Raw genomic sequence first — 16,915 nt, forward strand, 5'->3', positions numbered from 1 at the left:
TAATCAGGAAGTCAATGAAACCAGACTGGGCTCAAAACTGATAGCAATCCTACCTAAACAGAGGTCATTTCTGAACGGAGGAGAACACGCTGTCCACTTGGTTTTATTTATGCACAAACACATAAGTCATCAAAATTTTATTGTAGGTGTGGCAGTATCCACACCTAAAGTTCTGTTTCCATGACATATTAAGGTCTTGCTATTTGCTCATTCTAACTAGGGCTGTACATCTTTTTATAGTAAGCATTATTTAATGGTAATCTCTTATCCTCATTGTCACCACCTCCATGTATCACAGTCCATATATTTCACAACTAAAATCTAGTCAATGGAGCTCATAGGATTACACAGAAATCCACCATCACAACCCCCCTCCCCCACAGCCTTGAGCATAACTGAGAAGCTAACTACATTGAGTAACAGTATAATTCAGTCCATCATCATATTCCCCAGTGTGACAGTTTTGGAAATGTTCATATGGGAGATATTTTAGACAAAAGCTTCATATATGAAAATGAGAGGGTATAGTCATCACATACAACCTTTTTTACTATAGAAATAAATGTATGAGTCACACCCAAGATATTGGGGCAGGTGGGGGGCTGTGAGACTGAAGACCAGGTGGCATGTTTTCAGTTTCTGCATGTTAGGAACTTGTATAAAACCTCCATGTGAAATTCCATTTAAAAGCTATAAGCCTTATAACTATTTGTTCATATTCTGAAGGAGCAGCTAAAATGTAATGGAAAAGTTTTCAGATTCTCTGTACATAGTTGTGGAGCAGCCATACTAAAGAAGATTTCCTTGTTATTATGCTTTCTTGCCCTTTTCTTGCTGCTTACCTAAAGCCTCAATGAGCACTGCAATTTATTTTCTGCAATGGCAAACTACAATTTGTCCCTGGCAACCTTGACTGGCAGACCATGTAGTTTAGCTAATGGCCCTTTAAGACAAAAGGGAGACAGAGGGGCACATGATGTTGTGCTGTATTTCTGAGGCAGCTGCACCGACAATTCTTCCACTTCCCCCGCCCTCCCTGAAGAGTGTAGCAGAATGCATAGGGACTGATAATCACACAGCTAGTTTCTATGACACAGGAATGAAGGAAAACAACAGTGACAGAAAACTGGTTCTTGTGTTTAGGAATGCATATAGGGATTGACTGCTCGTGGTGCTTTGATCTGAGAGTTTCCGGGTTAAAGGCTTATGGCAGCAGTGCAACATGGGGAAAAGGAGAAAGAATGAACAGAGGATAGAAAAGTATCTTACTCTATTATTCCAAGGATTGCATATCACACACAAATTTACTTCTGTAGGGCTCACAAGCCCACAGACTAAGTCTATGGTAAAGCAGCTATGCTAGGCCTACGTACCCTGCAGGAATTCAAAAGAACTATCATGGAAGGAGCTCTCCTTGAAACTTAATACCTGCTCATGAAACAGATTGCTGCTCTTTTAACCTTAAAAACACATCTATTCCACAGTCAGAGTTTGCATGTAAAAATTAAAGTAGATACTTGCAGGTGGAAGCAAAGAGAATCTAATGAAGTCCCTTCTGATGTGCAAATATGGCTGTCAACATAGTTCCAGATGACAGAAAGTGAAGGTGCACTTTTAAAAGACAACATTAGTTTGGTCGCCATGCATCAGGAATTCAAAAATCTCAAATGACTGCTGATATAGTTTCAGCAAATGCTTTTGGGGAAAAAATCCATTTGCCCAATATGAGTTAGACGAGAAGAATAGTTTATAACATTACTTCTTGTATCTCTATGGTTTAGATAGCCTAGGTTAGCTTTCAAGGAAGAAGCATGGGTTCTGGTACATTTATGAAATGTTTAAACTTAAGCAATGTTCTTAGACACTGTACTAAAACAATGTCTTGGAAAACAAGGAAGATATGTCTTGCTTCCCCACCCCACCCCCATATCCTCTTATAAAGCAGCATCTGTTCAGCTTTAAAACCAACAGATGCCTTTGAATTAAACCACATATTTTCGACACCTCAAATTAATCAGTCCAATGTCTTCCAGAAAAGTTGTATTCACTTCCAAATTAAGGAGTTAAGTTATGTTTACTTTTTGTCAGGAGTTATTTTATTTCCTGCAGTACTGAGATCAATCCACTGTTGGGACCAACCTTAGTTTCTATATGTAATCTGAATCATTCTTTATATGTTTATGAAATCTTAAGGCCCAAAAGATTTGTAATGAAAACACCTTCATTTAGAAAATCCACTTACTGTAACACATGTGAACAGTTAGGGGTCAGTGTACAAGTGTGCCATTTTTTGGAATCCAAAAAATTCCAAAGAGAGAGAGAGAGAAAGAGAGAGAATTTATTAGCTTGGATACAAAAAAGTCTTTCGCATGACGGAAAGGCAGTCCTGTACCCATCTCGTACGGTCCAGAGAATCCCTTGACCCTCAGGCTTTTGGAGGACTGCAGACAAGAAGCCAGGGAAGTCCCATTGCACTTCTCCAAATCCATCTATCTATCTGTTTTTAAATAACACACACATGTATGAGGTCTCACATATTTGCTCTCACATTATTTCCGGCAGACACCAGCTTTCCCACGGACCATACAGAGCTTCTTCCACTGAATTTTGTAATAAGAATTGGAGTTAACTGCACTACCATGGCAACCCTACTGACTCAATGATAGTAATTCCAGTAAATGTGGAAACCACCACTGGATGAATCTACCTAAGACACCAATAGTCTCACGTCATGTAGGAGGAATTAACAGCTATGTAAAAGTACATCAGGGATGCATTCAGTTGTCACATTTCCAACCCTCCAAACTATGGCTTAGAATGAGCTCTGCACTTGCGCGCTGCCACCTCCCCCTCCAATGGTGCACTCAGTTTACTTCCTGAGAGCATGACTCATCCTCAGCACTCCAGATCACGGTTTGGCGGATCAGAAACATGACATCTGAATGAAGTCCACAAAAGGAAAAAATGGGTCCAAATGAGCACACATCATGGAAAAAGTCAAGAGAGCAACAATGGTAGGAAAATGTGTGCATGCTCAATGGTTAACTTCAGATCCTTAACTCTGACCTCCAGGAGTAACCCCCCCCCCTTCATCTGCTCTGCTGAAGTAATTTCTGTCCTGCAGCATAATGCCAGAAGTCAAAGTAGAAACAAGGAAAGTCATTTTCTTTGAAAGAATATGTTAAAGACTTCTTGTATACCAGATACAGAAGCACTGGGTGAGATGGATCTACAAATGGCAGCCACCTGCTGAATATCTAATCTGCACACCTCTCCTAACCATGCCTTGGTTCACAGATGTGGGCATGCAAACCCTCCAAAGGCATCTGTCAGGACAGACAAATGATCAGATAGCAAGTGGGGTGGGGAAGATTTAGACTCCCCCTTAAAAAAAAAAAAAAAAGGCTCTGGGCCAGATCTGTTTCTCCTAATACAAGGTAGGAGATCATTCATGTCTTGCCTTTAATGTCTCTGATATCCACACATGGGTATAACATTTCAATAAAGTATGTACACATATAAAACCAAACATGCCTACATTCTGTGGTCATCTCCAGATTTTAGTTCAACCTTAAGTATGCTGGATTTTATATGTGTATGCCATATTCAAACGTTACACCCACACATGGATGCCTGGAGTGGAAACAGAACTAGTGATGTGGAGTGGAAATTTTTCCAGTGTTTTATTTTTCTGAGGAAAATTTTCCTTTTTATACGTTCATTAGTAAGAATGAAAGAATGCCAATTGTAAATATAATATTAAGCAAGCCTGGCAGATTCAAAGTTGTAATTAATGTTTTTTAGGTGATTATCCCCACCACCTAGATGAGAGGATTCATATATGTCACTAAAATACATATATGTCTCAGCGTGAAATGGAATTAACAAGTAGAGACAGAGAAACTGAAGGTCCCCAACAACCTCAGTGAAAGAGAGTTGAACTCTGTTGAAACAGATGAGTGGACATCAGCATATCATGCACAGTTCTTTGAGTTGCTAAAACTAATTAATGCAACCTTCCCCAACCTGGTGCCCTCCAGGTATGTTGGATTACAACTCCCAGCATCCCCCAGCCATTGTGTAGAAACCCGATTCTGCATGTTGTTTGCCCTTGACTGAGTGGTTAAACTCAGCTCAAGACAACATTTACAACGTAGCAGAACACAGAAAAAGCGTCAAATTCCTCCTCTGTAATGGGGAAAAACCAAGGGAAGATGCTGGTAGTTGTAGTCCAACATATGTGGAAGGAAGCAGGTTGAGGAAGGCTGAATTAGTTGTCAACAGTTTTCATTACCTTTGCTTTTTTCTTACATTTAAGCAAATTTTTATCAAGTATTCTAAGAAAAATATCTACATAACATAACATTTAAATCGCATTACATGTGCTTGATTTCCCGACCCCCCAATTTTTCAGGTCAAATAGTTGGGGTGTATTTGGACCAAAAACCATCCAAACAAAGGCTACCATGTAGTTTACGAACTATAAATAAAATATGCTAAATTAGATCACTCTCCAGGGCATCCAAAAATTTCTGGATGCAAACTGAACGTTTTCTGATGTAAATGACCCTATGCAAATTAGCCTAATTCGCATTGGAAATGTTTCCAATTCAAAATTTTCTGGAAAACCCACATCCCTAGACAGAATAGGCATGCTCTCTCCTACTGATCATAAAATCTGATAAGAATATCAACTGATCTGGCTATCTATTAAAGCTTAGTGTACCAACTATCCATAGGGGCTACACTCATGTTTACAAATGAACAGACATCACCCTGCAGGTATCCCCCAGATGCTGAATGCAGTTTTGAATCCCGTGAGGCATCCATTTATATACAAGGGACTTGATCCAGAAAGGGGATCATTGTGTAGAAACCCAATTCTGCATGTTGTTTGCCCTTGACTGAGTGAGTAAACTCAGAAGTCAACATTGTAGACAACATCTACAATGCAGCAGAACATAGAAAAAGCACCAAATTCCTCCTCTGTAAAGGGGAAAAATCAAGAGAAGATAGATCTATCAGCCTACATTCCTTATGGGGCAGATTTTTACAAGCTGTGCTGGCAGCTACATATGCAGTTACCATGACTAAATTAGGCAGTTGTCCAAATCACATTCCTTTTTTCATGTATACCCCCTCACCAAAATAAAACCTCATGTTACATCTTCCATTTGTTCCATGATTATGATAGTAGAACATTAGCAAGACAATTTATTTTAGCCATATTATTCTGTAAAACATTATTTCTATCCTGCAAATAAGCATCTTTCAGTTGTTATTTTCTGTACTGATCTTACCTTTTATAGGATAGCTATAAATAGCTATTTGAATTATCTTAAAATTTTATAAGCAGCTTTGCTCTTGTAATTGCACTTTAACATTTCTGAAGTACTTACAATTTTATATAACATTTTCTTTTGTTTAAGTCTTTCCGAAAATTCAGGATGCATGATGCCCTTTAATACAATTCTCTTCTAAAAATAAGCTTAAACACAAAATTATATCATAAAAACAACATACTGTGTATTGTAGGTCATTTGATTCTTACTTTTCCTATTTCGTTCAGGTTGGGGACAGACAATCTATATTCTGTTTCAGTCTGCCCTATAAATGATCTCAAAATCAAGCTTAGTTTTCAAAATGCTAACAAAAATCAGTTTAGCAACCTGATCACAGCATCTGCCTCACTACCTCACCAAATCAGCTTCAGTTTAAATGCCAGCGCCTTAATGCAAGTCTGCGCGCCCACACACACACAAATAATACCTTAAGAAGGTATCTGTAGCGAAATCTATTGCATATACATAAGTAAAACAGTTAACGTTTTGCGAATTATGAGATTCATTTCTGACAAATACAATTTGTAGAAATGTACATGTGACTTATCAAAGATGTCAAAAGGAAATGAATTGAAATAAAATATACAGTATTTCTAGAAGCTTTTACTTACAATTATTGAACTTTAATTATACATACCAAAACAGATGAACTTGCAAAGAAAGCATGAGCTATATTATAATTTACAGTCTATTTAAAGCTGCCATGGTAGCAAACACTACACCCTGATGCTTTATATAACATTAAATAATTTAGTACTGAACAATTTAAAAAGCATCTCCATACTGTCTAGATTATGAAAAGGGAAAAAAGCTCATGAGAAATTTATGATAGCACAGGAGACAATTTTATCAATTTCTGTTTATAAAAGCAGATAAATTCATGACTGAAAGAAAACTAAAACACTAACAGCAATGCAAATGACTTACCATTCATATTGAAAGATTATTTTTTGGAAACATATTGCTAGTAATATCTGTCCAGTGAATGAGTTATTTAGTCTCTAGTGTAGAAGCACTGGCACCCTCACACACAGCCACTAGAAATGAAAGACAGACAAATCCAGAGAGGTTGCCTTCATCCAAGCAGTTTTGAGATATGAAAGCTATCCAATAAAAATGCCAGCAGTGAATAGTAGATCAATATTCAAACAGTGATGCTCATTAACTACTTGTTCTTGAGCCAGCATTACCTATAACACAGACAGCATTGCAAAATGGCAGAGACAGAAAAGAAAACGCCAGGATGTTTTAAGATGTTCTCAGTTATATCAAGCACTGCTTGTTTCCATAGCAACCTTAGAGAAGAATTATCCGTCTGCTTGTACCCAACAGTAGTTTTTCCTAAAGCTTTAATCTATTCACATGGAAAACAACTCTCTCTATTTTATACATATGATTTTTTAAAACTAGATTTCTCTAGAGGCACACAACTCAGAATTTTCTACTGGAAGTTTCACAGTATCCTGTCAAATGCTCAGAAAACACAACTTTTTTTCATTACAAAATTTATTGCCATGCTATATCATAAAAGCTCAACCAGCTAACATACTTGGTATTACTAATGCCACACACAGCTACTCGCTACAGTTGTACCATACTACCGACACAGCCCATTTTTGAAGTTTCAGGCAGGCAGCTCCAACATAAGAACACAATTTAATGTACATGATTTATAATTGTATGCTGTTTTCTTGAATAACCTTGTGAAATATGGTCCTATTCCCATTTTACAGTTAAAGAACTAAAACAGAGAATGGTTTCCCCAAATTCCCCAAAGGGGTTTGTTCCCTCCGCGCTTCTCCTGCCCTGCCTTTTTGGCTAGACAGCCAATTGCAGCTGCCTAGCCGTGGGAGGACAGAGCGGGAAAGGAGGCTGCTGTACGACAGATACAATGTGTTGTGCAGGCGTTTCTGCCCTCCCCGCCCCAGAATACCCCCAGCCACGCCCCCTTTTGGCTGCTCAGCGTTTCTCTTGAAAGCATGGAGGATGGAGCATGAGCTCCGAGGTCAGTTCCCGGGCAACACGATATCCTATGGCCATCTAGCCACTGTCTAGTGGCCATAGGATTGCTCCCTTAATTACATTGAGTCTGTTGAAGTTCTAAGCAGCAATAAAAGAGCTGGAAGGACCCAGAGCACTAAAAGCAGAGTACAAATGGGAATCCAGTGTTCTCCCTTAGAATATCTGTTGTGGATTTTCAACTTAGACTTTAGAAAATTTGCTACATTACTTTTAACAAAACAAAAAAGCCCCAAAATACCTGAGTCTTATCAGTGTTTGAGCAAGCGGTGGGGTGGGGACAGAAAGACATGTGTTGTGTCTGTCATTCTGACATCTGGCCTGCCCACAGTCCTATGTGAAAGCATTACATAATACTATATAATAAATGCTTGGACAAAAGTAGGTGGAGCTACAACCATTCTTAAGCTCGAACTAGGTTAACATGACACTGTCATGCTAGTTGTACATAGGTAATCCTGTCACAGACCTGATCGAATTAGCCCACTGGTATTTATTACCATGACCACAGCAGCTGTTAACTAATCAAAAGGTTAGTTTCGAAAACAAAATGTGTCAGGACTCAAGACTGTCTGAAGCCACTGCTTCTGAGCTAACAGCCCTGCATTCAAATCCAAGATATTTATGGCTTGGTTCTGATTGTTCAGTGACTGGGAAAAGGGATTTTTCACATGAAACTATTAGTACTTTGTATATGCCACAATTGAAGTCTGGGATTTAAAAACAGGCTGTACTAACATGGAGGTCAATAAATAGGAAAGTATTTCATAATTGGCAAGTTTAACCTCCTTCAGAATATGGAAGAAAGCCAGTACTACTCCCAATGCCCAACAGCACCCATCTTTTCTGAACTACATCCTTCAACGCAAAAGAGGAAAATGGATATGCAGGTTCAGCGGGAGGACCATTTTGACTTCTCAATAGGTTGCTTCCAGCAAGATGTATTTCCTTAGAAGACTATTCATACAATAGTTTTATCATTTATCATCCTTCATTCTTAAGGATGACCTCTTGCAGAGCTTTGTATTTATGGCTGAATTTATTCACAAATATGATTTCACTATACTAAGTCCAAAAGGACTAATATCGTCCTCAATAAACTAAAAATGAGTTTGTAAGGCCAAGGCCAAAGTCTTTTCTTTACTGCTTTGTTTTTTATTTGTTTGCAGTCATTTACATTCTGTAGGTTTTTTCAAATAGTTTTATTTTTCATTCACTCTCGCGGCTATAAAATGCCAAGGTATTTTTTTTAAATGAAGGGTGCTATATAAATATTTTAAACCAACAAAACCAAAGAGACCTAAACCACATAGTAGAAGGATGGCTATATGCTCTGCCAGCAGTTTGCTATATGTGCACTGTTCTAAAAGTCCATGTGGAAGTAGAAGACCACAATAGTAATGTATTTTATACATTGAAGAATTACAGTAAGTAATACATTCATTGCTCAATCCAAAGATCATTGCAAAAAAGAGTTACAGTACAGCTAATTAACTTAGGATCAACATGGTACAACACAATATCTCCCCTCGCCACCAAAAAAAAATTACCACTTTGCGTCAAGCTAGATGCCCTATACTAAGGTTCATATATTCACGTGTGGTGGACATGTCCTGCCATGTTAAAGTTTTGGAACATGGTATTCTCAGAAATGACAAACATCTATCTATCTATATATCAGCACTGGCTCTATTAACAAATGGGAAGAACAAAATGCAAAAGTGACATCTAAGGAATTAATTGTGTTCATGCTGATGGCAGCTTGTAGGAAAATAGCTGATAACTAAAAGTTGGAAAACTATAGAATATCTAACATTGAATTTTTGGTTCATGGAGATGCAACAAATAGCCATGGCAGAACATTTGACTTACCAACTGAAATCAGCGAAAGGGAAAGTGAAAATGGCTGATTTTATAAAATATGGCATGATTTTATTTTATATAATTTTATTGTTAGGGACATATGCATCAAGTTGGTGATGTTTTCTCCCAGTGCTATTTTGTTTATTGTTGTTGTTGTGGCTCTGCTAGTACAATCATCCTGAACTATTTATTTTTCTACCATGCAAGAGTAATACAATACATATTACAATAAACATTAGATACATCACTCAATAAGACATGCCTTTTCAGAAACACTTGACTAAGGTATATACATTGTCACACTCATTTATATACACATAGAAAAAAGGAAAAAAGAAAGATCCCCTGCCTGTCTGGTAAGCTTGGGAGAAGGCTACGGTGTGACACCCAGTGTAGGTTGGCGAAGGCTGTGGGGGCCTGGTGGGGAGGGCTGCAGGGAAACTCTGGGTGAATTGGAGATGGCTGCAGGGTGACTGGGCAGTGGTAGGGTAGGAAGGGATGTGCATGTGCTTGTGGGAATGATAAATGTGGTGCATTTCTGCGTGTCTGAGGTGATGGGCATGTGTGGGGTGCATGTGTGTAAGAGAGAAATAGTGATCCAGAGGGAAGAAAGAGTGCGTTTGGGAGGGGGTGATCATGAAAGACAGCATGAGAGGGTGAGTGTGTGTAGATCTTGCAGTGTACAGTGAAAGGATCTTATGTGTTTGCACTCCTGGATCTTCTGTATCAAACTTTCCCCAGAGAGGTGGGAGCCCTCTTGATAGTAGTACACAAAATGAATGCAAAGCATGACATTTACCAACACATTTATTTTAAAGTGTATAGACCTCCTTCATTACTAGGAATCCCAGTGCAGTGTACCCAACATTTAAAAAACAAATCCAATATAAAAACTATACAATTACAAAGTAATCCCTGCCCCTGTAAATACACTTGCAAGTATATGTGTGGAAGTAGTTATAGTTTCATATTTGCAATTCAAATAGGCTAACTACATATCTGTCCATACCTAGTTGAATAACTATGATGATACAGTGGCTAGAGTTTGGACATTTAATATGGGAAGCTTACAGAGCAGTCCCAGGGACTGAAGAATATGGTGGATCCCTGCCCCTCTCCTGAGGCCATGGACACTGCTACAACCTCAGGAGGAGGTATCTGAGATTGGATCATTCCTGTACCCCTTTGCAGCTGCCAAAAGGACTGCAGCGCTGCTCTTCTGTGGTTGGAACAGTTTGGGAAAAGGAAAAAGGGGGCAGGGAGGGAGGAAAGGCCAGTATCTGCAGGATCCTAAAGTTTCCCCACTGCCCATCCCACCCACAATAAGATAGGTCAGGTAGATGTGCCAAGAGGCTCATCTAGCTGAAAATGTAAAGAAAAGGATGGACAAGAGGCATTTTCACATATGTCCTCCTCCCACCCTGCCTGATTCTTGCTGGCAGGGCATAGGACAGACAAAGGGCTCTGATCTCTTAGGACTGTGTTCTTAGGTTCAAATCTTTTCAGCTAGGGAGTTCATTGGCAAATCTCTCTCTCAAAACTGTTTTAATGTATGTCATGTGGTTACTATGAGGCTAAAATGCCACTCTGTGTTCCTTTGAGGAGGGATGACTTACTAAGGTAGCAAAATAAGTTTAGAACAATATAATTTGATAACTACATACTGCTTAAAACATTATTTTGGAAAGTTAATGCCCGTTACCCATATTTGCAATGTTGTTCTTTTTATGAACTGTTGGCATCCCTATCAACTTTGAGGCGTCAGCAGATATTAAAAATATAGTCATATATCGTTAGTGATTTCATGAGCTCAATATACAGATTTTAAATGTGCAACATTGGCATATGCACCCAAGGTCTTCTAGTACAACAGAAAAGACTATCCATCTGATACAACAAGAGGCACTGCACATGCATATGTACTGGTCACCCTCTCCTGCACATTGCATCACTCATGTGTGCAGGGGGCCCACATTGCAACAGACTCTGCACTGCATTACACTCTGCAGTGTAAGGACAGCCAACAGTTTAAATCCGGCACTACTGCTTTAAGAAACCAAATTTAAATAATGAAGAAATAGGCATTAAAATTAAACAGGAAAGTATGCAAGGTAATAAACTGACATAAGAAAGCTCACAGTAATATGTACTCTGTAACCTGTTTGCACGTGCTTTAAGAAACAGAACTACATATAGACTTGGATCCACCTGCTAATCATTTAATTCACCAGTTTAGCTGTCAACATTTTTCTATATTTAGTATATAACATCCTACAGCTTGCCATTACAAACCAAGTAACCTTCACATACTTACTTGATCTCTCCCACAGTGCAACAGGTTGAGAGAAGCAAGGGGACTCGTTTTCCAGAGCTTCTTTCAGTTCATTTGCTGAACCCTTAGAGTGCCTGTGAAAAAGTCTATTGGCAAACCCTTCTAGTCTCTGCAAAGCATTAGCAGTCCCTGTGCTTAGGCTACCCTGCAGCTCTTTCTGAGCTGCCATCTATATACATTTAAGGTGTACGTTAAAAGTAAGAAACAATTCTGAACTTAAGAACAGAAGCCAAGGATTAAGCATGTGTCAAACTTCCTGTATGTAGTGTGCTAAAGCCACAACCGCTGTTCTGCTTCCTGTTAATATAAAACCAAACTTCAAGAGCTATTCTCAGCAAAAGCCTCTTGATATCAGCTCAGTGTGGTGACTAGGAAAAAAACTGCCCAGTTTGCATATTAACTTTTCCTATCTTCTGAAATAAACTACACTGCAATGAGAATAAGCACAAACCTGTTCAATGCAAAAGGGGAACTCGAAGCTAGGTCATGCAAAAATATATGCATGCATGTGTACACACATACTTATTCTACAATTAAGAGTCAGCAGTTACGTTCTATATAGTATATTAGCAATGTTAAATTATATACTATACAATATTACATTCTCCGTTATTGTCAATTAAAAGCTATGAGAATAACATTTTGAATTATTTAATGTTATGAGAATTAGAAGGTGAATGCCGGTGTACTACACAGACCTTCCAAGTTTCCCATAATGTGCACCTTTTCAAAACTGATATTTACATGCTGCAGGACATGTACACACAGTGAGTGGTCAAGACACAAAAGGAGTTCTTGGCAGGAATTCTCATTCTCAACTTCTAAATAGGTAATTAAATCCCTACTCATACTACTAAGTTATGGAGGTAACCTAAGGTTGGTACTCTAACTCATTGGTTACATTCATCCTGGGGCTTTGCAATTATGAGCAAATTAAATGGATAGATCCATTTAAGAGGTAGAGGGGTGTGTGTGTGTGTGTGTGTGTGTGTGTGAGAGAGAGAGAGAGAGAGAGAGAGAGACAGAGACAGAGAGAGAGAGAGAGGGAGGGAGAGAGAGAGAACGGGAGTGAACACAAACTACTTCCTAGAAGTTTGGTTACCTTTTGCTTCATGCACAGATGCAAAAATGTTTCCCAAGCCACAAATACTCAAGGATATTTAATTGATATCACATTTACCTTTTCTAGTACTCTCACAATAGCATAACACTATTTGGAAATGTTGGGGTAATTAATATTTTATGAGATACTAACAACAATCCAGAACAGAGTAGCAGCCCACACATTTAGCAGGTATCTTCTTTTATATATGCCATGATCTAGTTATATATTGATTTTTTGCTGTTGTGGCATATAAAAACATTAAGCAAAATCCAAGTTTAAAACTCCCTTAGACACATACTTCTGAACTGTGGTGCTGGAGAAGACTCTTACGAGTCCCCTGGACTGCAAGGAGGTCAAATCAGTCAATCCTAAAGGAAATCAACCCTGAGTGCTCATTGGAAGGACAGATGCTGAAGCTCAAATATTTTGGCCACCTAATGCGAAGAGAAAACTCTCTGGAAAAGACCTTGATGCTAGGAAAGACTGAAGGCAAAAGGAGAAGGGGATGGCAGAGGATGAGATGGCTAGATAGCTTCACTGATGCAATGAATATGGACTTGAGCATGTTCTGGGAGAGAGCGCAGGACAGGAAGGCCTGGCGTGCTATGGTCCATGGGGTCACGAAGAGTCGGACACGACTGAACAACAACAGACACGTACTAGTCTTTCCCATCCATGAATACACACTCAGGGATGGGGGTGGAGGAAGAGACTGCAAATACATGATGAATACATGTACCCACTATTTTGTAACATGTGAAATGGCCCTCAAGATGCTGTGGATATCCACAAGGAAGGTTAAGGTTGCATTCACATAATTGCGTTTTTCCCATTGGGGGGCACCATTTCACAGCAACTTTGCAGAAGAGATACAAATGGAATCCTTTGAGAATAGGTTCGATACATTCAGCTGTGGAGCATAACTGAATTTTTACCTTTGCTGAGCATTGGAGGAAGACAGACAAAAATAGTACTGAACTCAGGTCCTAGTGCTGTATGAATCTTTATTGAAAGATGAGGGGTAACACAGCTCATAGTGACTATGAGTCAGAAATGAAAGCTGTGGGTGGTAAACCAGGAAGGAAAATGGGAGGAGCCTATAATTACAAAAGTTCAAAATTAATTGGGCACTAGTCCACAAAAGCTTATGTCACAATAAACCTGTTACTCTACAGTGCCAAATGATGTTTAATTTGTTGCAACAAAACATGATACACTCAGATATCCCTGAAAGTTTAAAAACATGCCTACGATGCAATCTGTATTTCAGTCAAGTCAACTAGTTAACATTCTCCAAGTCCTGCATTGCACCCTTAAGACAATTTTTAACACAAAGTACCAAACACACCTTTAAACTAAGCAAAAAAAGCAAATGTTATTCCTAGGATGTTGCTTTTTATTGTTCAATTCACTTCCTTCTTTATGAAATGTAAGACATGTCTAGAGAGAAACATTATGACATGAACTTATAAAACATTCTAAATGACTGTTACTTGGTGTCATGTGGTATTACTGTAGCCTCTGCATCTGAACAGTTCAGTAGAGTTTATACCACTTGTAAGGCCCCAGGCCTGAACCAAGCTATTAGTAGTTTTAGAGTGGCTTAGATCCATAATGCTCTCTGCCTTTGGTCAGAGGGCTGCTGTTTACCCTTAATCGGCCTCTTGATATAGAGAGATGAGTCAAAGGGGTGAGAAGCAGCTCCAAGAACATTCCTTGCTAATGAGGAGAATGTCTTATCACTGATATGCCTGAGAAGCAGAGTTTGTTTACCTTAAAGCTACAGGTGGCTGTGCTGAAAACCTAGTGCTGTTAGTCCATGCTGGGAATGCATGCTAGGGGGCGCTTGCTGCTGTTATGCTGCTTATTGCTAACATGTATTGTATGAAACTCATTGTACCCCATGGCTCTTGGTTCAGAGAAGCTGTCTGATCCAGCCATTGTGTATGCCTGTGTGCTGTAAGTTACTCAATAAAGTCTCCTTGTAGGTAAACCAATGAATCTGATTTATCACTATCTTGGCACTTCTAACCTAAGAGTTCAACGCCCACAGCTGGAGCAACACATTACTGCAATAAGAAAAGCCTATATATGCTATTGATGTGAATTTCTGCTTTTTACCTAAGAAAAGAGCACGGGCATAAAAAAGTTCTGTTCCATGGCAGTTTATCACTTGCCTAGGTTCAAAGAATTGACCACAGATTTCTAAAATTCTATATTATTATTATTACAGAGTACTTTACAACATTGCCTCAGACACAAACAAGCAGTTCCTTCACTGTACTGTTGTATTGCTGTGGTGCTACAGGGCTTTCCCCACATTTCTTTCGTAAAATGGTGGCATAACTGAAAAAAATCAACTAAACTAAAATTTGTTAGTGTTGCTGTTAGGCAACTTTTCTTTTAAACTTATCACCTAATAGAGTGTTTTAAAGCTAATATTAATACTCTTTGTTTTAGAATTTTGAGAAGAGATGTGTGGAAAGTAAGATTAAGTCATAAATGAAAATTTAAAGACATGCAATCTTGACTTGTAGTGGAAAAGTTTAACATTTAGCTTTAAAAAAAAACACGTGACAGAAGGTGTACATTTTAGCGATGCATATCTATACACTCTTTTATTTGGTTTCAACATGCTTTTAACACTCCGCATGCCAAACCCCGAACAATTACTTTCAAAAAATTAATCAAAAGCCTAGTAACTTTTTAAAAGGGAATCAAAGGCAGGCAATTGAAAAAGGCTGTAGTTTTGAAAGGCAGTTCAGAAATGCATTAAAGAGGCGTTCAGACATGGATAGAAGGGTATGACAGACTTTAAAATGTAAAATGAACCAACAACTCTTAGCAATGCAAAGGTTTTGTAGTTTTACCTTTATGACCTTGAGAAAACATACTCTCTGGCTGCAATCCTACACAAACATAACTAGGAGTAAGTCCCATCAAACTACTCACTTACTTTGAGTAGACATCTATAGGATTGCACTATAGGTGGACAAGCTCCTTTTAATTCTGCAGTTTAGTACTGATTAATTACACAGTTAGCTAAAATGTTAATTTGTCGTAAATACTGCTACAGACATGAAGTCCAGTAAGTTACCCCATTATGGCTGAGATCCAAAGAACTGTGCCACAAAGCAAACCACTTTTGAAACTCAGGGGATTCTCAAAAGTAGTTGGGGAGGGCTGGGATGTCTGCTGCTAAAGGAAGAACTAAGTAAAAATCTCACTAAGCATGTCCAAGCTCCTAGGGGTGCCTAACATCTCTCTTTGGAACCTGGCAGATTAGTATAACAAATATAGCAGTAGAACCACAACTGTTAATGCATAGGAATTTAAAAATCAGTCCAGGACTAACTTATATTCTCTATCTTACCAAGAGAGCTTTTTAAAGCCATTTAGAAAAAGTCTCTCTTTAGCAGGAGAGCGATGTAAAGATGATGCAGCAGCATTTCTATAAATAACAAGGCCAAGAGGAAGTTGTTGCTATGGTAGCAATGGCCACATTTCTATTTTAAATTCAGAAGATATCTACCGGCATCTACTGTCCAAAAGTTAAAAATGCAGCCATTATAGCGATCCAAAATTGCCCAGTAAATCCATTTATCCTAGAGGAGCAAAATACTACCCAATACAAAGTATTAAACACTTGGGCCTGGATCCAAAAAGTGTTGTGCAAGTGAAAGGCACTTCTTCTCACTTAAAAGCAGGGGAGAGGGGTCCCCAATTCTGGGAAATCCTCTAATCCTGCTGCAGATCCCAGGTTACATGCCATTCTATTCCAGGTCCACCAACTATCAGGAACAAAATTTCCAGGAGATGCAGAGAAGGGAAAGCGGGGAAGCCCTGTTCTGGAGCTCCGTTCTGCTCTCAGAACAGAAGCTAGGAGCCAGACCTTGGTATTGTCAGGACTGATAATGGAAAACACAACATGCATTACAGTGCAATAATTTTAAAAAATGAAACAAGAAGTATCAGCAAGTGCCAGTAGAACAAAGAGGGTCAGATTCAACATGCAACTGATTTCCAGTTTCTTATATGCAGTTACATCAAGAGTTCAGCAAATGCAGTATCTTCCATCAGTGTGCAGGATCAGCTATACCTGCTGTAACAAACCTTTCAAACAAAAAGTCATAGCAGCTGGGACACAGTGTTGAATCAGATCCCATCAACAGAACCTCTACTGCAAAAGACTCACATTAACCAGTGTGCATATTTCTGCAAATTTAAAGTAATCATTTACACCCAAGCTTCAAC

At 38.8% G+C, this 16,915-nt stretch overlaps 1 protein-coding gene across 2 annotated transcripts in view; it reads right to left on the minus strand.

Annotated features, from left to right (window-relative positions):
• The window catches only part of PRKACB (protein kinase cAMP-activated catalytic subunit beta), a 91,261-nt gene that overhangs the window by 34,827 nt on the left and 39,519 nt on the right, over window positions 1–16,915 (minus strand). The window contains exon 1 of one of the 2 annotated variants that reach the window (XM_084852112.1): window positions 11,539–11,834. The exons of the other annotated variant lie outside the window; for it this stretch is intronic. Coding sequence (XP_084708238.1) covers window positions 11,539–11,725 — 187 coding nt within the window. The 5' untranslated portion in view covers window positions 11,726–11,834. Of the gene's footprint in view, window positions 1–11,538; window positions 11,835–16,915 lie in introns of those variants that run through there. 2 annotated transcript variants of the gene reach the window in all.

Source organism: Heloderma suspectum, chromosome 4 (genome assembly GCF_057233095.1).
Source record: "Heloderma suspectum isolate Gila_16-S chromosome 4, 16-S_ref, whole genome shotgun sequence".
Taxonomy (NCBI): domain Eukaryota; kingdom Metazoa; phylum Chordata; class Lepidosauria; order Squamata; family Helodermatidae; genus Heloderma; species Heloderma suspectum.